Raw genomic sequence first — 22,790 nt, 5'->3', positions numbered from 1 at the left:
TAACTCGATATCCGTAAAAACAACTTATTTGGGCCGTATGGGCCTGAATTGAAAACCTGAGTAATATACATTGCCAAACAACTGCGGTCGTTTCCCTGATAACTTGTATGCAAAAGAACATATAAACTTGTAAAGAATTGAATTACCAAATAATTACATGTGAATTATACGTGGTTGTATGTGTCACAACTCACAAGTATTTTAATAACATGGAATAGTTGAAGCGATAGAAAGATAAATAAACGAAACCAGAAGTAGATATTTTATATTAATTCAAAGATCCATCACTTACATATATTATTTAGCGACTCAATGAAAGAAAGCCACATCATCATATTATTACACCACACAAATACTTAAAATAAGCTTAAACAAGTTGTTAATCAATCTAGTGATGACCACCGGGAAGCTTCTCTTTAATCTTATCCATCGTACTTTTATTTTCATGGTGAACAACGCCAGTATTACCATAACTTGTGGTGGTTCCAGTTTTGTGAGTTCCATGATGACCTGGCAGTTGCTCTTTAATCTTTTCTGCTATACCTTTTTTCTCATGGTGAACGACATTAGTGTTAGTACCATAAGCCGTGTTAGTCCCAGTTTGATGTGACCCATGATGACCTGGTAGTTTCTCCATAACTTTTTCGGTCACACTTTTTTTCTCGTGGTGAACACCACCAGTGTTAGTAGTACCATAAGTTGTGTTGGTTCCAGTTTGGTGTGATCCATGATGACCTGGCAGCTGCTCCATAACTTTTTCCGTCATTCCTTTCTTCTCGTGGTGAACACCACCGGTACCAGTAGCACCATGATGACCTGGCAGCTGCTCCATAACTTTCTCCGTCATCCCTTTCTTCTCGTGGTGAACAACACCAGTGTTAGTAGGTCCATGATGACCTGGTAGCTTCTCCATGATTTTCTCCGTTATTCCCTTCTTTTGCACTCCGGTTTGATTCTGGTGAGAATTCATTTTTCTTCTTTGAATCGAAAATATACTTCTTTAACTCTTTTCTTTCTTAGGTATATATAGATGAAATATTCAAGACTTTGATCGATGAAGATTAATGATCTCTTGAATGATACTTTTATAGAGATGCAAATTTCATTTTGGATAGGAATTCATCATCACATAGATATTTTACTCAATACGTGTTGGCCGACATCGTAAAAGTAATATATTCAATTCGTAATTGATTAAGAGTCACACACACATGGCAAGTAAGACGTCGGTGTAGTAGTGGTTAGCGACCGACGTAATTTTAACTTATATGGGCCTGTGGGCCTTTAGATATGAAAGGCCCAATAATGCATATCTTTTACTAAACTAAAAAACGATGTCGTTTGGTATGTTTCTTCCACCTTTGTTGTTCATCTTTTGATTTTTTGAAATTGTTAGTAAAGAAAGGAAAAAAGCTTTGATTTCGATTTCTCAAGCTGTGTTTTTTTATTTTTCTTCTTCGCATCAGGAAGGAATTGAAAAAGGTATGATTTTGAAGCTTTAGCTCTCATTTATCTCTGAATCCTAATGCTTTTTTCATGCTGTTGTTTCAGATTTTTGGTGTTAAAAGATGGATCCAGATGCAGTCAAATCGACTCTCTCGAATCTAGCATTTGGAAATGTAATGGCGGCTGCTGCAAGAAATTATCAAAAGGTAAAGAATGTTTCTCAATTTGTTTTTGAAATAGTGATAGACTTTATGAGTTTTTTTGATGTTTCTTTGTCTGAGTAGATTACCTGTGAGGACTTACTTGTATGGTTTTGATGAGTTCTTTATATGGGTTTTGTAGGAAGTTCTTGCAAATGAGAAGGCGCAAGGATCAAATCCTGTTAATGAAGAGGTTGATCTTGATGAACTTATGGATGTAAGTGCAATGTTGCTTGTTGTGACTGTTAAGCGTAGGTCTCTATGGTAGACTTATTTGTCTATGTTCTGTAGGATCCAGAGCTAGAAAGATTGCACGCAGATAGGATTGCAGCACTAAAGGTTATAACTTTGGCATTGTATTGTGGCCTATATAGTTATGCAGCTTTTGGTATGAACTAAAATCTTCAAGATTTTATCTTGACAGAGAGAGGTTGAGAAGAGAGAATCGTTTAAAAGACAAGGGCATGGTGAATATCGAGAGGTGAGTGAAGGAGATTTCTTGGGTGAAGTCACCAGGAGTGAGAAAGTGATATGTCATTTCTACCATAAGGAATTTTACCGGTGCAAGTAAGATCTCTCATCAGCTTATTTTTTGTTCGTCTTCTGATATGTATATGAGCTCATAACCAAACATATTTACTGCATTACTGTAGGATTATGGACAAGCATCTGAAAACTCTTGCACCTAGACATGTGGACACAAAGTTCATTAAAGTGGACGCAGAGGTTAGTGAACCATTTGATGAAAGTTTTATAAGAGGAAATGGCTTTTCAACAATCCTTTGCTGAAGCTAATGCTTGGCTGAAATAAATGCAGAATGCTCCTTTCTTTGTCACGAAGCTTGCAATAAAGACTTTGCCTTGCGTTGTGCTTTTCAGGTTTCGCCTCTTTCTATTCCTTCTTACATACAGGGTTTGTTGTTAGGTGTATACTCATAAAGTACGAGTTTCTTTACCATTCTTAGCAAGGGAGTTGCGATGGATAGGCTAGTTGGGTTCCAGGATCTGGGAACCAAGGACGATTTCACAACGAATAAACTAGAGAACGTTCTTCTTAAAAAGGGTATGAAGAACCTCGGTCCCACCTTTTTTTTATTATAACGGCCCAGTTAGAGAATTTTTGCTTAAAGAGTGCAAATCTTTAACAGGAATGCTCAGCAAGAAGAAGAAAGAGGAAGATGATGAAGACGCCGAATATCAAGAGAGCATACGGAGGTCTGTTAGGTCTTCAGAGAATCTGGACTCTGATTCTGACTGATCAAGCAGTTGACATCAAAGATCTGCCATTGCTGCTAGTCTCTGTTTTCCCTTTTTGCTCGTTTGTTATATGATTATTAGAAAAGAAAATTGCGATATGAAATCCAAACGGTCAAAGCAACATTACATTGTATCAAGGTATATGTAATACACCAACTTATTGTCACTGTTTAATAAACATTGATCTAGTTGCTTAAAACGTTTCATCAGGTTCTGTGCAATGGTGTTTTCATCCACACTCCGCCTCTAAAGCCAACATCTTCAATCGCGAAAGACTCTAGCTCTGGACACCAGTTTGCGGTCACGGTCCTCAGGTACGGCATTGACTGTTGCAGCACTTCCCAGTCCATGTCTAGGTCCGACAATGAACTTAACATTAAACCTTCAATTCTCCAGTGAGTATTCTCGTTTCCCCAGAATGGTTCCTGCATTTTCACCAAATTACCTGAACATATTGACATGTACCTCAACATCGGAAGCTTGTGAGGACTCAACCACGATGGACTCGACTTTCCAGGATAGAATTGTAGAGAAAGCTCATGGAGCTGGTGTGGAGGAGTAAGGGCGTCTATTTTGGTTATGAGATCATCGCCGTAGCTATCATAGCAGTTGATCGAAATGGACATCAGCTTGCTTAGGTTTATCAAAGAATCAAGCTCCTCCTCTTCTATCTGATCGCCACGAGTCAGAGAAAGACCAAGTTTCCGAAGGTTTGTGAGATTTTTCACTTCACTGAGCTTGCACCCATTGTTGGACCTGGCTGGCTTAAATCCCAACAGAACTTCGAGCTTCACGAGACTTCCGATACCCTTGGGGAAGCATTCAAGGGATCCACAGTTCGTCATGTCAAGTACAAGGAGTTTCTTGAACAAGACGATGCAAGGTTGAAGTTGTTTCAGATTCTGACAGTAGCTTGCGTCTAGAATCTGAAGGTTGTGGAGATCTTCCATGGAACGAGGAAACTGGATCAACGGATGTGTGTTGCTCAAACTAAGACATGCTAAGTGTTGAAGGCTTGCAATCTCATCCAAAATCTCAGACAGAGGAGCATCAAATATGGATTTCGAGATATCGAGAACCCGAAGATATTTGCAGTCTGTGAATTTCTTAGCTAAGTCTGAGTTGAGCTTGTTCACTTCACCTGTCTTAGTTGTTGACACTACGCCTCTCAGCTTATGGTTAACTTTGATCTGCTTCTCATCAAAGTTTCCACTAATCCCAAGGTGACGACAGTTGAGGCCTTCCGGGTTAGAGAACGAATCCTTCTTGGCTATATCGATCACCAAATCACGAACCATGTCATGAATCTTGCAAGTGATGATGGTTCCGCTATAGGTTTTGTCTACAACTTCTATTAGACACCTGTTTGTGAGCCCGGAAAAGCAGTCTTCTCCAGATTCAGTTGCAGATCTTCCGTTTCTCCACATGACAAAACCTTCTCCGATCCATCCATGTACTAGTTGTTGTTTTGGTATAACACAGTCTTCTGGATAGAGCGAAAGCGTGAGAATGCACGACTTAAGGTGGGAAGGGAGTTCATCGTAGCTCAACTGCAGAGAAGACATAACATTGTCAGTTTCAGAAGTGTTTCCTCTTAGCTCATCCTGAAAATGCTCTGCAATTCGTCTCCATTCATGATAGACATGGTCTTTGCACAGAAGTAACCCACCAACCGCTTTGATTGTCAAAGGCAAACCTTTGCATTTCGTTACAATCTCCTTGCCAACATCCTCTAGCTCGGGACGCTCACAAGTACCGTCATTTGCTGCAAATGCCACATTACAAAACAGCAGCCAACTGTTATCAGGACTAAGGAGCTCTGGACGGTGAGTCTTGTCGTCTCTCGCTTGCACCCTTTTCGCTACAGATTCCGACCTTGTGGTCACGATAACGCTACCTCCTTGTCCTCTAGGCAGTCCTTGGTAGATCTTGTCCCACCAGCTCAAATTCTTGTCCCATACATCGTCCATAACTATCAAGTACCTTTTCCCCAAAAGATACTGCTGGATTTTTCTCAGCAATGTTCCAATATCATCTCCAACACTCGCGTCCCCCAAGTTCCTCAATATGCTTCTCATGATCTGTTCTTCAGTAAAAGTCTGGGACACAGACACCCATATCCTTCTTTCGAAACGATGTTCGATCTCTTTGTCATTGAACACTTCTTGAGCGATTGTAGTTTTACCTAGCCCTCCCATCCCAACAAAGGCCATTATCAAAAGCTGGCTGTCGTTTGATCGAAAGAGCCACTCCTTGATTTTTCTTTTATCTCCTTCCAAACCAACCACCTGAGTATGATCATACACCGGAGAGCTCCACCGATCAGTTCCATTATCTCTTCCAACATTACTCGGCGTTATGAATTCGAAATAAGGCTCTACTTGACTCTTTATTTTCGTTATCCTCTCATTGATCTCTTGCAAACGTTTGCTTTTCTTGTACTGCAACGGAACCCGGGCAGGATGAAGCCGCGAAAGCCACGCATTTGATGACCTTTGCTCGTTCCCATCATCACCATCCGCGAGCTGACAATCCACAAGTATATCCTCAGCTTCGTAAACCAGTTCTCGTAAATCCGCAACAAGAGTACGCAACGTTTCATTAGTTCTCTTCTGCCTCTCTGCATCCTTGAGAAAAGACTGCATATATTTCAATTCGCTTTGCAAATCTTCCAACTGTTTTCGGTAGTCCGATACGGTTCGGCCTTTTTCTTCGAGGATGTTCAAGGTTTTCTCTAAAAACACTGTTACAACAGCGTCCACCATTTACTCAGACCCTGCAACTTCAAGAAATATCTCTAATTGGTAAACTATAACCAAGCAATAATTCAATCGGTTATGTGTATCATCACTAGATTGAACTTTCCAAAAATCAATCAACCAACGACTATAGAATCTCAATAACCAAAAGATTGGATTATTCTTTAACTAATCCATATCTTCTCAAGAAACATGTAGAATCCTAGAACATTGAAACAAATCTAACCAAAGTAAAGTAAACTTACAAGGTTGTGACTTAGCCTTAGCCGAGAAGGATCTGAAGCTTCAGATCTTTGGATTTTTTTAGCAAAACTTGTTTCAGAAAAATGAGCTTACATAGAGACTTTATCGAAATTGAAGTCAATGGTTTAACAAGTCAAGAGTCAACCTTACTCGTTTTCTTGGTTACTGCTGCCGACTACGAAACTTGTCTCAATCTACTTTAGAATCTTATCATTGAGTTTAGACATGTTCTGACCTCATAAAACAATATCCGCATTTCACTTAGGAAAAAAAAAAATGATTTCACTTTCTGTAACATTTTATAACCAATAATTGCATGATAGTGTTTAACAAAGAAACAAATAAAAGAACTAAATTTCTTCTAAGCTTTTGAATTATCTATTTGCTTCTTGGCTTTTAAGAACTCAACAAGTCCTTGGAGTACTTTATCCACAGAGTCACTCCTCATCAGTTGTTCAGCTACTTCTGCTGGTGTAACTTCAATTTCTCGGATAAATTCTTCAATCTGCTCGAAAAGTATATGATCTTGAATCTCGAGATAATTCGAAGCCAAAACCTTAAAAGCAGCTGGTGTGCAATACGACATGTGAATGTGCATGTCCATACGTCCTGGCCTCAACAATGCTGGATCCAATTTTTCTCTGTAGTTAGTCGTAAACACTATAATCCGCTCGTTACCACAACTTGACCATAGTCCGTCTACAAAATTCAATAGACCAGAGAGTGTGACCTGAAAATGACTAACCAAAACATTAGTAATGCTAATAAGCAAAAGATCACATAACAACATAACTGATAGTGAATCAAAATGCATCACCGTTTTATGTAACGGATCGTTGTTTTCTTGATCAGTAGACCGATCTTTTAACTCGATTGAACAATCTATATCTTCCACAACTAGAATGGAACGATTTGCAGTAGACATAAGTAACCTCCGTAGCTCAGCATTGTTGTTAAGTGATGTCAAGTCTAAGTCATAGATATCGAAGTTAAGATGATTAGCTATAGCTGCGATCAAGCTTGATTTTCCAGTACCGGGAGGACCATACAACAAATAACCTCTCTTCCAAGCTTTTCCAACTCTCCCGTAAAAGCCTTTCCGCTGCACGAATCGATCAAGATCCTCCACCAAGTTTTTCTTCACCTCGGGATCCAGAGCGAGAGTGCGAAACGTGGAAGGATGATCTAGAGTCACAGAGGTCCACTCCACGGAGTAAGAATCAACGGTGAAGATCTTCAATGTTTTAAACTTTTGTTTAATAGAAGCAGCTTGTTCCACAACAAACGGTAAATAAGATTCAAGAACCATGTTCTTGAACTTCTTTCGGAAACTAAGCTCGTAACTACGCACTTCTGATTTCAAAGTGGAGTTGAGATCTCTCGGGTTACGAAAATCCTTTTTATCGACATGGCGACATACAAGGATCCAACTAAGCTTGACGCCATCAAAAATATCAACAACTTCCTCATCACGTTCAACAGTAACACTATAATTGCTCTGTTTCTCAAGTTTGTTAACTTTGATTCTTCTAGTGGAATTAGATATCTTGGTGGAGAGATAAGCCTCTGCAGCTTCAAACACTTGGTTGTGTTCAAAACCTCCAAATTCTTCTATTACAGCTGTCATCTGATAAGAGAAGTAGCTGAAGAATCTGCGAAAGCCGTGAGAGATATATTCATGAACCTCGTTTGGCATGTAATCTTGAACCACTGATCGAGCTAGTATTGCGGCTGCAGCAACTGATGCAACCGCTGTGAGAGCTGTTTTGGCGGTGGCTAGATGAGATTCACTAGAGGAACTCATCTCCTTCAATCATCAAAAATAAAATAAATACATTCAAGTCGGTTCTCATAAATCAAAGAGACAAGAAACTAATCCAAAAAAAAATCTGATTATAGAACAATAGTACTGTATTTGTTACTAGGTTACGTGGGGATAAATCTGATTAGGTTAAACAAACGATGCTATTCTTTTGATAATTTTACGATGAGCACACAAATTGGAATCTTAACAAGTAAAAAAAAAAAAATGTTAAGGTTAAGGAGAAAATTTGATACCAGTTCTTCTCTTTTATTTGATGAAAGGCTTCTGCGATCAATAATAAATTTTCACGAATACCTCTGATCATAAGATTGAGATAATTAGGGAATGAAAGATTACTATTTAAATGGTGATGGAACACTAAATGAATGGTCTATAGTGGGCCAAGATTACGGCCCATTTGATAAAGTATCGTTAAAAATGAAAACTTGATAGCCCCTACAGACTTCTAGAGTCTGGTCGCTGGCTCGCTGCAAAAATGCAAAGTCTTTGCTCCTTAACATATATGCTGACTTGTCTTTTATACTTGAAAATTGTAATAGTAGTTTTAATGTTAGAATGACATGTTAGCAAAATATTTACTTTCTTGAAAAGTAATTTTTTCTTTGTTGAAAATAATTTGGATTATATTTCGATTTATGCGTGTCTTATGCGGACTATACTAATCTTTTATGTATCGTTCCAATTTTAATAGATGTTCTTCGAGACAACATTTTGGAAAATATTTCTAAGAAGATTGTTTTATTTTTGATGATTCTTTACAAAATATCTAATAATTGGGTTTTTTCAAGTTCATATATGTTTCTGCATCCTTTGTTTGATTTTTTTCTTTGTTGATTTAACTATGCTTGTGTTTAAATTACTATAGTGCTTACCCAATAGTAATTCAAATATCTCTCATTTGACTTAATGATATTAACTAATATAGAATCTAAAAAATAAAACATTATGAAACAAAATCTAGAAAATATTTTTTTATGAACCGGAGGAACTAATGTAAGATATTAGACTAATACCAAGGTTTAGTTATAATAATTTTCAAAGTATAATTATGCTATATAAAAAAATTATGGTAGAAAAAATCTCGTTCGATAAAACAAAACTAAAGAGAAAAACATGCAAAACGATATTTCTTCTAAGCTAGCGTCTTGAAGGTAGAAGGATGGTTAAGAGTAACAGAGGTCCATGGGTCTGATGAGTACCAGTAATCTGTGTCGAGAGTGAAGAGCTTGGGCGTTTTCTTCTCTTTTATTCACCTTTTTTTGCATTAACCAATAAAAATATGTTATAAATCCTATTTAAATTACATAATAAATTAAAGCTATAATTATAATCCAAACCGATATAAAATCTCGTTTAATTACAAAATCTAAACTCTAATTTTCCTTTATAAATCCAAACCGCTATTTAAACTCATTTAATCGTAAGAAAACTAAACTTTAATCGTATTTTCTAAACCCAAACCGACATTTAACCTCGTTTAATTGTAAAATCTAAATCTGTTTATAAAACTAAACCAATATTTAACCCATTTAATCAGAAAATCTAAACTCTAATCGTACTTTCTAAACCCAAACTGATATTTAACCTCGTTTAATCATAAAATCTAAACCCTAATTTTTTCTAATAAACCCAAACCGATACATAATTTTGTTTTAGTGGCAAATTAGATTTTATAATTAACTTTCTATTATTGTTATTAGGTGTCCGATTTTAATTAGGTAAAATAAAAGAAGTTAATATAAAGTTCATTCAAATATTTTTCTTTATTTATTTGTAAAGCATCTAGGACTGACGAAAAAAAAAAAGCATCTAGGATTAGGAGTCAAAGACAAAAATAAATATAAACACGAAAAAGGAAATAACTCGAAAAGGAAATGACATTTAAAAGCCCAATTTTAAGGAAAAATAGAAATTGAGGAAAAGGAAGAAGATCAATTATACATCTACAAAGAAAGGAAGAAAATTAAAACATGTACGGCCCATTTAATAATAGTATTGACTAAACGAATTGTGTAGTGGTGCCAAAATTTTGGCCCACTTAATTAGTGTCAATTCCTTTTCTCGATACAAGGAAGGAATCATTGAGATTTTCTTTTTTGTCGGAATCATTGAGATTTTCAATTTCACAAATGTGGCTTGAAGATATTATTTTATCGGTGAGATAAAAAAAAATCAACTGTCATAAATTAAGATTCGGAAAGTTAAAATTTAACCTTTTTTTTTTTGTCGGCAAACTTTTTTTTTAGTAGCTTAAAACAAATTGTGCTAAAAAAAGTTAGAAAAAAAACAGAGAGAAAAAACAAGCTAAACGCATAGTTTTGTATAAATACACGTGCTCTTCTCTTTACAGCTACCACTCGGATGCAGAGGTGTTTTATCTGATCTCCTCAATTTTTTCCCTTTTTTGGTCTCAATCTCTCTAAGATTATTTTATCTTAGGACTAGGTTTATAAATGAATCTGTAGATTATAGACAGTAACTGGCGATTTAATGATTTAGGTATTGATATCTCACAAGTTAATGTTGTTCAACCTCCTCATGTTTGGCTTTATCTTGGTCGTCCTCGATCTTCTTGGCTTTTAACAACTCGACCAAACCCTCAAGAACCTTATCAACACGGTCATTCCTCACTAGCTGTTCATCAACCTCTTTCTTGACTACGGAATCTGTTCCCTCCTTGGTCTTTTTCTTGTTCTCCAACTCTTGCTTCTCTGTTTTGGCCTTATCTTGTTCGTTTTCGATCTTCTTGACTTTCAAGAACTCAATCAAACCCTCAAGAACCTTGTCTACAGAGTCATTTCTCATAAGCTGTTCAGCTACTTCTGCTGGAGTGACCTCTGTCGCCTCAATACCTTCCTCGATCTTGCTGAAAAGGCGGTGCTCTTTGATCTCAAGATAGTTCAAAGCAAGAGCTTTGAAAGTACTTGGTGTGCAATACGACATGTGGATGTGCATATCCATACGTCCTGGTCTCAGCAAGGCCGCGTCGAGTTTCTCTTTGTAATTGGTTGTGAAGATTATGATCCTTTCGTCACCGCAGCTTGACCATAGACCATCTATGAAATTCAACAGTCCAGAGAGTGTCACTTTTTTATACCGTGGATCTTCTATATCGTCAGATTCCCGAGGAGGTTCATCGCTAGTCCTATCTTTCAATTCTAGTGAACAATCGATATCTTCTACGATAAGAATCGAACGATTAGCAGTGGCAATCAATAATCGCCGGAGCTCAGAATTGTTGTTAACCGCGGTCAACTCTAGGTCGTATATATCAAAGTTGAGATGATTGGCCATGGCTGCGATCAAGCTTGACTTCCCTGTGCCTGGTGGACCGTACAGCAAGTAACCTCTCTTCCAAGCTTTACCAACCCTTTTATAGAAGTCTCTTCGCTTTACGAATTTGTCTAGATCTTCCATCACACTTGTCTTGACATCTGAATCCATTGCTAGAGTTTTGAAGGTAGAAGGATGGTCAAGAGTAACAGAGGTCCACGCGTCAGAGTAGTTCCCATACATGTTTTCTGGGGAGAGAGTGAAGATCTTGAGTGTTTTCTTCTCTTGCTTCATCAACGTGGCTCTTTTCACCATGAATGGCAAGTAAGATTCAAGAGCTACGTCTTTGAATTTCTTGTGGAAGTTGAGTTCGAATGATCGGACCTCAGATCTCAGTGTGGAGTTTAGATCCCGTGGGTTGTGGAAGTGCTTGGACTCGACATGACGACAATGGAGGATCCACTGGAATTTGACGCCATTGTAGGTGTCAACAACTTCTTCGTCACGCTCCACGGTGACATTGTAGTTGTTTTCTTTCTCATGTTTACTCACTTTGATTCTTTTGTTAGAAGGAGAGATCTTGGTGGCTAGATAGGCCTCTGCAGCTTCAAAGACTTCATTGTGAGCAAAACCTTCAAATTCTTCGATGATTATCGTCATTTGGGATGAGAAGTAACCAAAGATGGAACGGAATCCATAGGAAATGTAGTGATGCACCTCGTCAGGCAAATAATCTTGGACTAAAGATCGAGCTAGCATTGCGGTCGCAGCCACCGAAGCCGCGGTGGTGAGAACCGTCTTAGCCGTGGCTAGACGGGATTCGGCGGAAGAAGAGTCAGAGGAGCTCATCTTGTTTTGGGTGTATTTGTGTTTTTTGAGTTTTGTTAAACCCAAAATCTCATAATTTATATATAATTGGTGGGAGGTGGGAACCGGAGACTTATGGACGCAAGGAAGTAGCTTGGATCCTTCCATCGCTACAACGTGGAAGTTGCTAACTAATATATAGAATAACAAAAAGAAAGAAGAAGAATAGAAAAGTAGAGTTTAAGTGGGCTCCAATGACTTGTTCATGAGGTTTATTTGACTAATCGAAAAGAATATTAGTAAAGAAAGACTGACTTAACGTGTGGGTCACGCTTCTTGTAATTTAAAGTCATTTCCTTTCAATAAATCCAAGAACAGTTAATATTTGTATGTATATATACATCACAATTGTATACTACTATCAAATCAATTCCACCAGATTCTTAAAACGTCCTTGTCTATATGATATTTCAGCTGTTGTGTGCTTGCGTCAAGATAGAGAGGACATTCATATATCCATCTCTCTCTTTTGTATCATTGGACAATAATGCAAAAATGCTAAACCCTAAAATAGTGTCATTGAATAGCTAGAGTTGGTATAGGCTCTTTATTGGAACAAGAGTTTATGTCTTTCTAAAGACAATTGGTTGTTCAAACAAATTCAGAAACTAGTACCTTGGGATCACTAATCTGAGTCAAGTGGCCTAAACAGAGTTACCTACTGAGAATGGATGAAAAGTGGCCTAAAACCTTTTGGACATCTTTAGGATATATCTCATGCATCAATATCTGCTTCTTCCGTGGAAAGAACAACACTCACTGATGTTACATGATTTTCTAATTTAAGATCCTAGATACTATTTCATACATATATATATATATATATATATATTTTGTTTTCAAGCTCGACATTTCTCTTACCAATAACTATCTGCTGCGTAAGTATGCAGATAGGATAATCCTTGAACAACACCCTTGATAATGCAATTTCTTTTCTCCCAATTTAGCAATGAACTTTGTGTTTTATCTACCGATCGATCATAAAACATGTATCAAGTTAATTTATTTGATTCAACAATTAAGAAACAATTCAGGCCCGGTTTCTAAATAAGGCCCAAATTCTAAGTTTTGTTTTTTTCAATGTATAGAATAAGACTGGTACTTTTAAAAAAAGTGGCTCAGGGCCCAAATTATTTTTAATACTTTCAATTTTTTCAACATTTTCCCTCATCCAAGAAACGCTACATTTGTTTACGTATTACTATTTACAAATTGTTTTATATAATGTCTGTTCATATAAAGTAAAGTTGAATGCATAGGTTTTGAAACATAAATATGATTTGTAATTGTTTTAGAAAAACCCAACTGTATTAGTTCATCTGAAAAACGAATGTGCTTGAGTTGTTTTTTATTGTTGTTTTAGATTCTCAGTTTTTTTTTTGAATTTATATGTCCTTGCTTTTTTAGTTATATGTATAGATTGTGAGACGGTGAAATTTTAGAAAATTTATTTCTTACACTAAAAATATAACTTGTCTTTATTAATCATGTCTCTTCATATTCAATCTAAGCATATTCAATTTTATGTTCTTGGAAAGTTTAGTTAAGTTTTTGTCATAATCTTATATCTTACGTATTAGTTATAAGGATAGCTCCTCAAATATCTTTCTAATTACTTGTTTTCTTAACATAAATCTCGAAAAGCTTAGATATATTCAATCTGCATATTCATTTAGTTTTTTTCATAATAATCGTCTAATTTTTAATTTTTAGGCCAGGAATATGTGTAACATGTTTGGATTTTATCACCACTTTAACCACTTAAGTGGATCTCAAAATTAAAGAGGATATATTGAATTAAAAAATGTAGAAAGAGTGATGGTTCAAGTTTTCATTAATTATATTCTCCTATTTTAGTTGTTATGTTGAATTAATTACTAATTATGTATTACTTATTTTATGAAGTCTAGGTGGCAAGCTCTCATGTGCTGATGTGTCAAGTTGTGGGAGAGAGTTAGGTCTTGATTGGTTCTCCCTCTACCACCCGCAAACGCAGCGTTTGCGGTTGGTAGCGGTTGTTAGCGATTAACATCAATCATAGAAACCGCTAGATATCGCTTTAAACCGCTCGAAATCGCCAGTTTTCAAAAGCTCCTTCCCGCAAGCGTTTGCGGTTGCGGGCGGTAGCGGTTAGGTTAAAAAAAAAATCTTTTTTTAATTAATTAAAATAATTGTGGCTTCCACCCAAACCCTAATCACTATAATTAAAATAATCTAATCTTTTATATATCTTATTTTTATTAGAAAACCCTAATTAATATATTGTAACCCTATTCTCTCAATTATGGCATCCGATAAAAATCAAAATCAAGAATCAAACATAAGTATCATCTATCCTTTTATTCATTCATTAGCTAGTGTAATTCTTTGACTATTTCATGGCATCGTTGTTTTTATTTTATTTTGTATTCTTTTGAGTTTTTTGATTATATATTGAATACATTTTTCGATTTGTTTTCTCGATTAGAAAATCATTTGGCCGGACGAGATGATATATTGTATTTTTGTTTGGTCAGAAAATCATTTTTTCTAATATTCTCAATTTATCATAATATTTTATATTTTTATTTCTTTTAATAGTAATATATTACATTTATTTTGGTTATTTTTATTTAATTACTATCGCACCCGCTGGTTTACCAGTCATAAAACTCCCGCAAACAAATGATACATAAAAGTATAAATATTTTTTATACATAAAAGTAAGAGCTAACAAAAATTCATTTAAGAAAAAAACTACAAAAACCATATGTTATGTATGACCTTATATATGTAGATATGTATAGATATAAATATATATAAGGTCATCCAGATAGACGAATTGTGCTTTTATTTATTTTACTGATGTGCCTTTGTAAAAAACTACATACGTACCGGTCATAACTTAAATTATATAGGTATATGTGATCCCGATCGACTATCTTACTAAAACAGAATATATACGAACTAATAAATATAAGTGAGAGTTTGTAACAATCAATCTCTTAGGTTTCGTGTGTGAGTTTTTGTGTCCGGTTTTCAGAATTGCTCTTCTATTTATATGCATACTTTGTTTTTTTACTTTGATTGCTTTTTTTGTCCGTAAGTTAGACAAGTTTCCTTTTTTTCTTGTAGTTCAGTTGACGATTTTCCCTTTTTCTTGTATGTCGGTGATGATATATTAGATCGAGTTTCATGGGCTTTCTCACGTGTTTAATAAGTTTAATATTGATTCGAATCGAGTTTGAGTGAGATTGCGCAAGCCATCTCCAATAAAAAGAGAAGGCGAGAGTGGTTTTCAATATTTTAGTCTCTCGAATTCATTTCTTCGTTTAGCCACACAATTTTTTTTGCTCAATTCATTTCTTTGTATTCATTTTGATTTGGTCAATTAAGAACTTGAATATTCATAATTATCATTAAAAAAAAGGAATTTTTGTAAGAATTTCTAAAAATAAATGACTAATTTTGTTGTTCAATTGGTTTTAGCCTTTCTTTTTATTCTAATTTTTGTGTGGATATAGTTAAATTTAGGGAGTTCGCTTATATTTATTACTCCCTCTGTTTCTAAATATTTGTACTTTAAGGTTTTTGCACACAAATTAAGAAAACATATAAATCTCATTTAATTTATCTCTTTCTTATAAAAACATCATTAATTACAACTAATCCAACCAATAAAAAAATATGATGTAAAATATAATTGGTTAAAAACTATTAAATACATTTAATGTTTGCATAGAAAAATGAAAATAACACTTATATTGAAAAAAATGAAAAACCTTTAAACTACACTTAATTAGGAACAGAGGAAGTATGAATGTTGACAACAAAAGGGAAAAACTGAATTGTTACAACAATTATGAAGTATTTTACCTTGTTCATGATTTCTTATATATTCATATCAATATTTGTTTTCAGTCACATTCACGGTAAAAAATAAAAGAAAGATTTTTATTTATTTTGTATTGGTTTCTCATAAAAATTTTAATGTATTGATTATACTTCAAAAGGTTAACTAACAATTGTTTTTTGTGGACAAATTTTTTAATCTGCATTTTTCTTTGGTTGATATAAAATATTAGATGTGGAAGCTCGCAACCGGATCTGTAGAACCTCGGAGAAATACTATCGCGAATTTTGCGGCCATGCAGGAAACGACGATTGCCTTTCAAAATCAACCAAAAAACCTAAACCATTTAAATGTGTTTGCCATGATAATAGGAGTCAGAATATAACTTCAATTAATGATCGATATAATAACTGCATATGTACCTTTTATTGCTAAGTCTTAATAAACAAAATAGTAACTACTAGATATTAATCCGCGGTTTACCACTGCGAGACGATATTTATTAAATAAGAATTTCAAATTTTAAGTTGTATTTTTTTTTATATTGTTTATTTTGTTTAGTTTTTTTTTTTTTTTTTTTTTTGGCAAAATTTTGTTTAGTGTTTAAGATTGTATATTTTTATTTGATTTTGTTAATTTCACCTATAGCACACAATCATGTATTAATATCAATACAAATCCATCAATTCTAAGATTTTATCCGTGGTATAAAGTTTAAATGTTTATAATGTATAAATTTCTTATAAATGTTGGACATTCAGTTGAGAAAGACATCATATTTACCAAATCTAAACAATCTGTAAAAAATGTTACTTCTTAAATGTCGGCATCATTCATACACTTCATCGCCCCTGAAAAAAGTTTCGACTTCTATATAGAGTGGAGATAAACTTCTACGCAAACTAGTAGCTCCTATAATTGGCGACTCCCCATTTAATAAGGTGCAAAAACATCGTAATCGGTTTTAAAATTGATAGCTTAATTCTTTCTATTTTCTGAAAAAAAAATCTTTAGGTCATCATCAATGTCTGCCAATACTGTACTTGGAAGATTGAGTTTGACAGTGTGATGAACGCATCTTGCTCTTGATTAAATATATTTTACTTCCAAAAACGACACACAGTTTTCATCTCCTATGATAAGCCATGCCATGGTATGCGTCAATCGTCACTCTGCCCATTGTATACTAAATTTCTTTCTTTCCATGTTCTAAAGTTTTTTTTTTTTTTTTTGTCGTTCTTTCTTTCTTTCCATGTCCTAAAGTATTTTTTATTTTTTGGAATTACGAGAAAGAACCAAAAAAAACTTGGCTAATGCAAATCTTTGATGTGACCACGGTAGTTTCCATACCTTGCGACCGTATATCTGTATTTATCGCCACAATCGAGGATAAATATGAATATTTTACACATAACTCTAATAGATCTCCCAAATTGTATATAAAAAAAGAAAACTCCGATAGATCTAGTTTAGCTTAAAAAATTGATATGATTCTTTACACAAAACGGTAACAAAGAATTTAGACCTCCATATTTAATTTATATATGTATGCCCACATAAAGCAACATTGTTCTAAAACGCTGAAAGTGAAACATTTAAATATTCTTCCGAATAAATCGACGTGTACACGACATTGTCACCGTTGATCTATTATTGAAGCAATATTTAATTCCTCCGTAAAACATTATAACTCATCCGTAAAGACCGTGAAACATTATAACTTAGCGGTAATATGTAAATTTGTTGTGAAATAATAACATGAAAAGAAACCGAAAAGTTCCTCTTGATAACTTTTTTTTCTTTTTAATAATGTAGATTAATATAATTTTCGTTAATTATGTTTTAATGAAAAAGATTAATTAAACAAACTAATCAAATGTGTTAATTGTAATATACACAATGATACAAAAAATATGAAATAAGTTTTTAAAAATATGTGATATTCCAACAATATTCCAACTTTTCTATAACATCAGGTAAATATTTCTTCACCTTTTCATGTCAACATTTTACAAGAGAAGCATAAAACAAAACAAAAAATCCTCTCGGCAACCATATGCCTTTTAAACTAATGAGGATTTGTACTTTTTTTTTTTTTTTTTTTTTTGGGCACAAACTAATGAGGATTTGTACAAAAGCTAAATGAAAAGAGCTACAAAACTAAGCCCATAGACATATATCTCATGAAGCCACTCCAGATCACCTGATGCTACATCAAACTAAGAATGGTTTTAATTAATATATGGGCCTCAGCTGAGGAAACAAAAGCCCATTAATTTGCTTCAATATTGGTTTACCCGTTTATTCTACATGCCACGTGGAAGAATATGAGTGGTCACGATATTATAAAATGCGTCAAGGTAAACAACAAATAACAAACTCGTTTTCGAGCAAAAAAACTTTGAAGATTGATTTGAAGAAGAAAGCTCTCTCTCAGGTTCTTGTTCTCAACCAGACATTGATTTCTTCGATTTGCATATTTCCCTTCTTCGTCTTACGAATTTTACTTCCTTTAGCGATGGATTTGATACTACGTTGACTTTTATCTTCCTTTTGGAAATGGCAGCGTCGTCTTCTCTTCTTCTTCTTCTTCACTGTCCCACCTGCAATTTCTACTTTGACTCTTCCTCGTACCTTAAAAGATCGAGACTTTCGAGCTATAGTTCGATTATCTCTCGTGGGTCTCCTTTGTTTGTCTCTAGCTTTGGATCTATGACCGTTAAAAGATTCTCTAGCAGAGTCGGAAGCAGGAGCAATGACGGTAACGAACAATTTGGAGCGTTGGAGCAAGAATCTTTCATCAACAACTCATCGGAGATACGGAAAGACTTGGTCACCGGCGGTGGGATTGAAGCCATTGTTAATCGTCTGGTTAGTTAATGGAAATCTCATTCATGCACGCAATGTGTTCGATGAAATGTTTCTTCAGTATCAATGTGTGTTTCTTTCTGACCGGTTTTAATTAATGATGACAGAGCAAATGGGTTGTGTCTGTTCTATTTGGTTCAATCATTCTTTTGCGACATGATGGTGCAGCCTTGTGGGCAGTCATTGGATCGATTTCGAATTCTGCTCTCTCTGTAGTTCTTAAACGTATACTTAACCAAGAGAGGCCTACTACAACATTGCGATCTGATCCCGGGATGCCATCTTCTCATGCTCAATCCATTTCTTTCATATCTGTCTTTGCTGTTTTATCCGGTAAGCAGCTTAAGCTGTTCACTACTCATCGTTCGCTATCGTGGAACTGTTTACAACGGATTCACTCGAGTCGTGTTTTCTGCAGTTATGGAATGGCTTGGAACCAACGGTGTGTCTTTGTTTCTTAGCGGCTTAATCCTCGCATTGGGTTCATACTTTGTAAGTCTGTTATAACAAGTTTCACCTAATTGATTCAAGCTTTTCATTCATATATGAAATCATTTAGTTGCCATTGATCTCACACTCTCTGCACTATCACAGATACGGTTAAGGGTTTCTCAAAAACTGCACACAAGCAGTCAAGTGGTGGTGGGTGCCATTGTTGGTTCTCTTTTCTGCATCTTATGGTACACAATGTGGAATTCGCTTCTTCGTGAAGCCTTCGAGGCATCTCTATTAGTGCAAATATCTGTATTTCTGTTTGCAGCTACATTTGCGCTAGCTTTCGCAGCGTACGTTGTACTTAACTGGTTCAAAGACGAGAGATAAGCAATACCAAGCTTTACTTATAAAGCTTAAAATTGTTATCCCTCAAATTCTTTTCAAAATATCGAAATGAAGGATTCAGAGCCCGTTTGTTAAAATCAAGATTTTAAAAAATAAGGTTTCTTTAAGATGTAAGCAAGGCAAGCACCTTACACTAGAGCTAACATTGAATGTTAATAAGAACCAAACCGAACCAAATATTAGTGACTGTGGCTGCCACTCATCAGTATGCCACCGCAAGAAAAATGTGTTTGCAGCTACTCGGAGCTATACATCCTCTTGAGAACAGTTAAAACAATAACCAAATATGTATATATTTCTATTCACAAGGCGTACGCTAAACGTCCTGTATCTTTATTTCTCTTGCTTGCATCAAACCCACTACGTATACAAGAGACTTACTTAATCATTCATCCTTAAGAGATACTTCAGATGATGGTTTGGCTGCAGGAATGTAAGACCATGCCAATGCCGCGCTTCCTAGAGTAATGGTTGCTGCAATTGATCCCCAAATCCATCTCTGCCTCTTCTTTCTCTTCTGCCTCTCTCGTCGTGCCACCTCTGGTATCAACAGAGTTGTGAGATTAGATTTTTATTATACGATAGAAAATGACAATGGATAAATTTGGTGAATGAGAGTGATTTTCTACTACCTATGGCTTCTTGGTTTCGTTGAGACATCTCTCTGTTCACGGCCTCGTAGTAGTGTAGACGGTCAGACAACCGTGTGATTTCAAAGTTCTTAGTTTCGAGCATAGATTCCATCTCCATCTCTACCTCGGCCTTTGCCATACCTCTGCCTAAAGAGTCAGAGACAAACCTCGCAATCTCGAGTTGACAGCGTAGTTCTTCTGATAGATTCATGTTGTTGGTGGAGGCGGTAGGATCAATAGGAACGAACAGACCCACCTGAGCCATCTGCTCACGGAGTCTCTGCCAGTGAATTTGCATCTGCTCCAAAGCCTCCTCTGTCTGTTTTCTCTTCTCGATTTCCATTAGTAAACTCAGCCTTATCTCACTTAATTCAGATTCGATGTTATTAACTGAACTCTGCATTCCACTGTCGGTTGATAGTTCTGAAAAACCAAGAAATTAGATGGATTACAAAATACTAAATAGTTCCGAATCATAGAGTCGAGTTAAAGCTTAACTTTCAGGATACTTTGCAGATACTCATCAAGGGAAATGAATAATGCATTAATCATCATGATTTGGAAAGATAACTCATCACTTTCAAATTTCAATATATCCAGAAGAAAACAAAATTCCAAAGCATGACAAGGCGCTACTACTGCATATTAAAGAAAGAATACCCTCAAATGCTCAAAGGTTAAAAAGAAGGGACTCTAAAATGTGACTAATCATATTATCCTGGGAACGTTAAGATCATAAGCATTGACAGCCATCTCATAAGGAAATGATTAGTAAGAGAATAAGATTTAGATAAGTACCATCCCAAGCATCATAAAACTCTCCCACAGGTGTGGCAAGTCTTTGTGAACTTTCGTCCCCAGCATCACCCTCTACGTCTGTGTTACTTGTGAAGCTTGCTGATTCACCTGGGTCATAGAAATCTTCTGACTCACTCTCCTTGTCTGTTTTAATAGGGACTGGCTCAGACAGACCATTTACCCGTTCTAAACCATTAGCAGCGTTATCCAACTCTGACTTCCCATTCCCACTTTTCCCATCAAGCGGACTCCAATTTCCAACAGGACCATCAACAATACCATCAAAATTATAGTTTCCAACCGTACGAGCATGAACTCCATTGGAATAATCATCTTCAGTAACCTCAGTGATAGGAAACGAGAAGGAAGTGGACCTCCTCCGAGGGGAAACCTTTACATCTGTTTCAGCAGTAATAGTTTCCTCTTCCAGCGTCTTCTGGTGGGAAGAAGACACAACATTAGCCTCAGAAGAGCTTTTAAGAAGACGTGGAGGTCCACGTGATTTGTGGTTGATGATATAAGGCGACGGTGGGAAAGACGATGGCGAATTAGGAAGCGGAATCGCATCAGGTGTGGCGTAGAGAGCAGGTGACATCAGAGGACGAGTAACTGTCCTCTCATTAGGTAATTTACCTTTACCTTTCTCCAGTTTTGATATCGGTGGCTTTGAATAAAACAAATTAGTTGTGCTTGGAACACTCTCGACAGACGTGGAAGCCCCTGGCTCTAGCATTCTATCCAAAGCAATAGCAGAAAAAGTAGGCATGGCTCTGCAATCATTCAAGTATCAAATTAGTAATAAAAAAAAACCGAAACCACAAAGAGCGTTTCTTCATTTCAATCGAATCAGAAATCAACCAACAATGGTCATTCGCATAAGTGAGAATTAGCTATTGGGAAGGTACAAAGCAAACACCGCGTGCTCAAACCACAATCATCGGTATACCTAAACAAAACTTGATTCAATTCTCGCACGAAAAAAAGAAGCTAGCAAAATCAAATCACAAATCTGATAATCTAGAAGCTAACAATAGGTCAAGCCGATGAAAATGAATCGAATCTCTCGAGATTCAGACCTACCATAACGAAAATTTCCAGAAATTTCACCGAAACAACAAACAGAGAAAGGTGAAAACATCAAATCCGGAGGCGTAAGAGAAGGATTTACCTCGAGCGCGAAGGAGATCTCCACGGAAGAAAGCTGAGGAAGATTCAACGGTGAGAGATCGAGGTTATACGGAAGTAAGACGACGGCGGAGAAGATAAGAAGAAGCGTGATACGACATCGTTAAGAGGAGAGGAGGGAAGAAGAAGAAGAAGAAGAAGAAGAAGAAGAAAACCTCTTCTCCAAGGCTTTTTTTATCTCTTCTCAGCTTTGTATCTCCGCAAATATTTGAAACGCTCTGTTTTTTTTTTTTCTTCTTCTTTGCTTCTTCCTCTATTCTTGGCGACCCATTTTCTGATTTTCTTCGTTTTATTTTTATTTTTTTAAAACGTGTCTTTGGGAGACATTTGGAAAGACGGATATAACCTTTGACGGTAAGAGTTACAGCAAAGGACGGCGCTATACAATGAAGGGGTACTTTGTGTAAATAAATCGACGGTAGGGTTTCGTGAAGTGGTCGAAACGACGTCGTCCAAGGGATCTTGTTTAAGTGGGGTCACATCTCGAATATTCAGAAACGTCACTAAAACGGTGACGTGGCCTAAAAAGCAAATTAACCCATGGCCCAATTTTTGTCTGTTCACGAATCTGTAAAGCCCATTTTGAAAACGATTTTAAAAGTCTTTTTTTATTTTCTTGTCTTCGTCAAATCTGGGATTTTGATAATATTTTTAGAGCCAGGTTTTTCTTAAACGTGTTACGTGACCCATGTGAACACGCTTTTAATAAAGAGCGAGTATTCAAACTTGGTTAACAATATAGTTTTAAAAAAAAACTGGTCTTCA

At 35.9% G+C, this 22,790-nt stretch overlaps 8 protein-coding genes and 1 non-coding gene across 13 annotated transcripts; 4 read left to right on the top strand and 5 right to left on the bottom strand.

The window, feature by feature from the left end:
* Window positions 1-183: 183 nt before the first annotated feature.
* Window positions 184-1,152, bottom strand: LTI30 (dehydrin family protein). Its single transcript, NM_114957.3, has one exon. It carries the CDS (start codon window positions 968-970, stop codon window positions 389-391), a length of 582 nt encoding a protein of 193 aa, NP_190666.1. The 5' UTR covers window positions 971-1,152; the 3' UTR covers window positions 184-388.
* A 214-nt stretch (window positions 1,153-1,366) lies between these two features.
* Window positions 1,367-3,098, top strand: PLP3a (thioredoxin domain PLP3A-like protein; the record flags this gene model as incomplete). 2 transcript variants are annotated; one of them, NM_114956.3, is made up of 9 exons in its annotated part: window positions 1,367-1,482; window positions 1,552-1,652; window positions 1,789-1,863; window positions 1,938-1,985; window positions 2,071-2,213; window positions 2,300-2,372; window positions 2,464-2,525; window positions 2,612-2,709; window positions 2,795-3,098. In NM_114956.3, the coding sequence occupies exons 2-9, from the start codon at window positions 1,569-1,571 to the stop codon at window positions 2,902-2,904; spliced, it is 693 nt and encodes a 230-aa protein (NP_190665.2). In that variant the 5' UTR covers window positions 1,367-1,482; window positions 1,552-1,568. The 2 variants fall into 2 exon arrangements, with proteins under 2 accessions (NP_190665.2, NP_001325881.1); NM_001339487.1 differs by having other exon boundaries at window positions 1,367-1,652; window positions 2,795-2,904.
* On the bottom strand, window positions 2,996-6,121 carry ZAR1 (HOPZ-ACTIVATED RESISTANCE 1; the record flags this gene model as incomplete). Of its 2 annotated transcripts, none has more annotated exons than NM_114955.4 (2): window positions 5,908-6,121; window positions 2,996-5,679 (listed from the first exon to the last, which is right to left on the bottom strand). In NM_114955.4, the coding sequence occupies exon 2, from the start codon at window positions 5,666-5,668 to the stop codon at window positions 3,110-3,112; it is 2,559 nt and encodes an 852-aa protein (NP_190664.1). In that variant the 5' UTR covers window positions 5,669-5,679; window positions 5,908-6,121. The 2 variants fall into 2 exon arrangements, with proteins under 2 accessions (NP_190664.1, NP_850677.1); NM_180346.1 differs by having other exon boundaries at window positions 3,110-5,685; window positions 5,908-6,081.
* AT3G08170 lies at window positions 3,556-5,922 on the top strand. Of its 2 annotated transcripts, none has more exons than NR_141402.1 (1): window positions 3,556-3,740. The 2 variants fall into 2 exon arrangements; NR_141401.1 differs by lacking the exon at window positions 3,556-3,740 and adding an exon at window positions 5,678-5,922.
* A 62-nt stretch (window positions 6,122-6,183) lies between the features above and the next one.
* Window positions 6,184-8,044, bottom strand: AT3G50940 (P-loop containing nucleoside triphosphate hydrolases superfamily protein). The gene is made up of 3 exons (NM_114954.4): window positions 7,964-8,044; window positions 6,723-7,712; window positions 6,184-6,635 (listed from the first exon to the last, which is right to left on the bottom strand). The coding sequence occupies exons 2-3, from the start codon at window positions 7,707-7,709 to the stop codon at window positions 6,267-6,269; spliced, it is 1,356 nt and encodes a 451-aa protein (NP_190663.2). The 5' UTR covers window positions 7,710-7,712; window positions 7,964-8,044; the 3' UTR covers window positions 6,184-6,266.
* A 1,569-nt stretch (window positions 8,045-9,613) lies between these two features.
* On the bottom strand, window positions 9,614-12,269 carry BCS1 (cytochrome BC1 synthesi). Its single transcript, NM_114953.3, has one exon. The coding sequence runs from the start codon at window positions 11,976-11,978 to the stop codon at window positions 10,248-10,250; it is 1,731 nt and encodes a 576-aa protein (NP_190662.2). The 5' UTR covers window positions 11,979-12,269; the 3' UTR covers window positions 9,614-10,247.
* Window positions 12,270-15,711: 3,442 nt separating this feature from the next.
* AT3G50925 (Defensin-like (DEFL) family protein) lies at window positions 15,712-16,137 on the top strand (the record flags this gene model as incomplete). Its single annotated transcript, NM_001035759.1, has 2 exons — window positions 15,712-15,781; window positions 15,935-16,137. 2 exons carry the CDS (start codon window positions 15,712-15,714, stop codon window positions 16,135-16,137), a joined length of 273 nt encoding a protein of 90 aa, NP_001030836.1.
* A 1,885-nt stretch (window positions 16,138-18,022) lies between these two features.
* LPPepsilon1 (Phosphatidic acid phosphatase (PAP2) family protein) lies at window positions 18,023-19,491 on the top strand. 2 transcript variants are annotated; one of them, NM_001035758.3, is made up of 5 exons: window positions 18,023-18,139; window positions 18,269-18,573; window positions 18,678-18,903; window positions 18,989-19,062; window positions 19,165-19,491. In NM_001035758.3, exons 2-5 carry the CDS (start codon window positions 18,415-18,417, stop codon window positions 19,390-19,392), a joined length of 687 nt encoding a protein of 228 aa, NP_001030835.1. In that variant the 5' UTR covers window positions 18,023-18,139; window positions 18,269-18,414; the 3' UTR covers window positions 19,393-19,491. The 2 variants fall into 2 exon arrangements, with proteins under 2 accessions (NP_001030835.1, NP_190661.2); NM_114952.4 differs by having other exon boundaries at window positions 18,023-18,573.
* Window positions 19,492-19,493: 2 nt separating this feature from the next.
* AT3G50910 (netrin receptor DCC) lies at window positions 19,494-22,468 on the bottom strand. The gene is made up of 4 exons (NM_114951.3): window positions 22,009-22,468; window positions 20,841-21,610; window positions 20,043-20,465; window positions 19,494-19,950 (listed from the first exon to the last, which is right to left on the bottom strand). Exons 2-4 carry the CDS (start codon window positions 21,604-21,606, stop codon window positions 19,796-19,798), a joined length of 1,344 nt encoding a protein of 447 aa, NP_566941.1. The 5' UTR covers window positions 21,607-21,610; window positions 22,009-22,468; the 3' UTR covers window positions 19,494-19,795.
* Between the last annotated feature and the right edge of the window lie 322 nt (window positions 22,469-22,790).

This window comes from Arabidopsis thaliana, chromosome 3 (genome assembly GCF_000001735.4).
Source record: "Arabidopsis thaliana chromosome 3, partial sequence".
Taxonomy (NCBI): domain Eukaryota; kingdom Viridiplantae; phylum Streptophyta; class Magnoliopsida; order Brassicales; family Brassicaceae; genus Arabidopsis; species Arabidopsis thaliana.
This window is presented reverse-complemented; position numbering and strand designations above follow the sequence as displayed.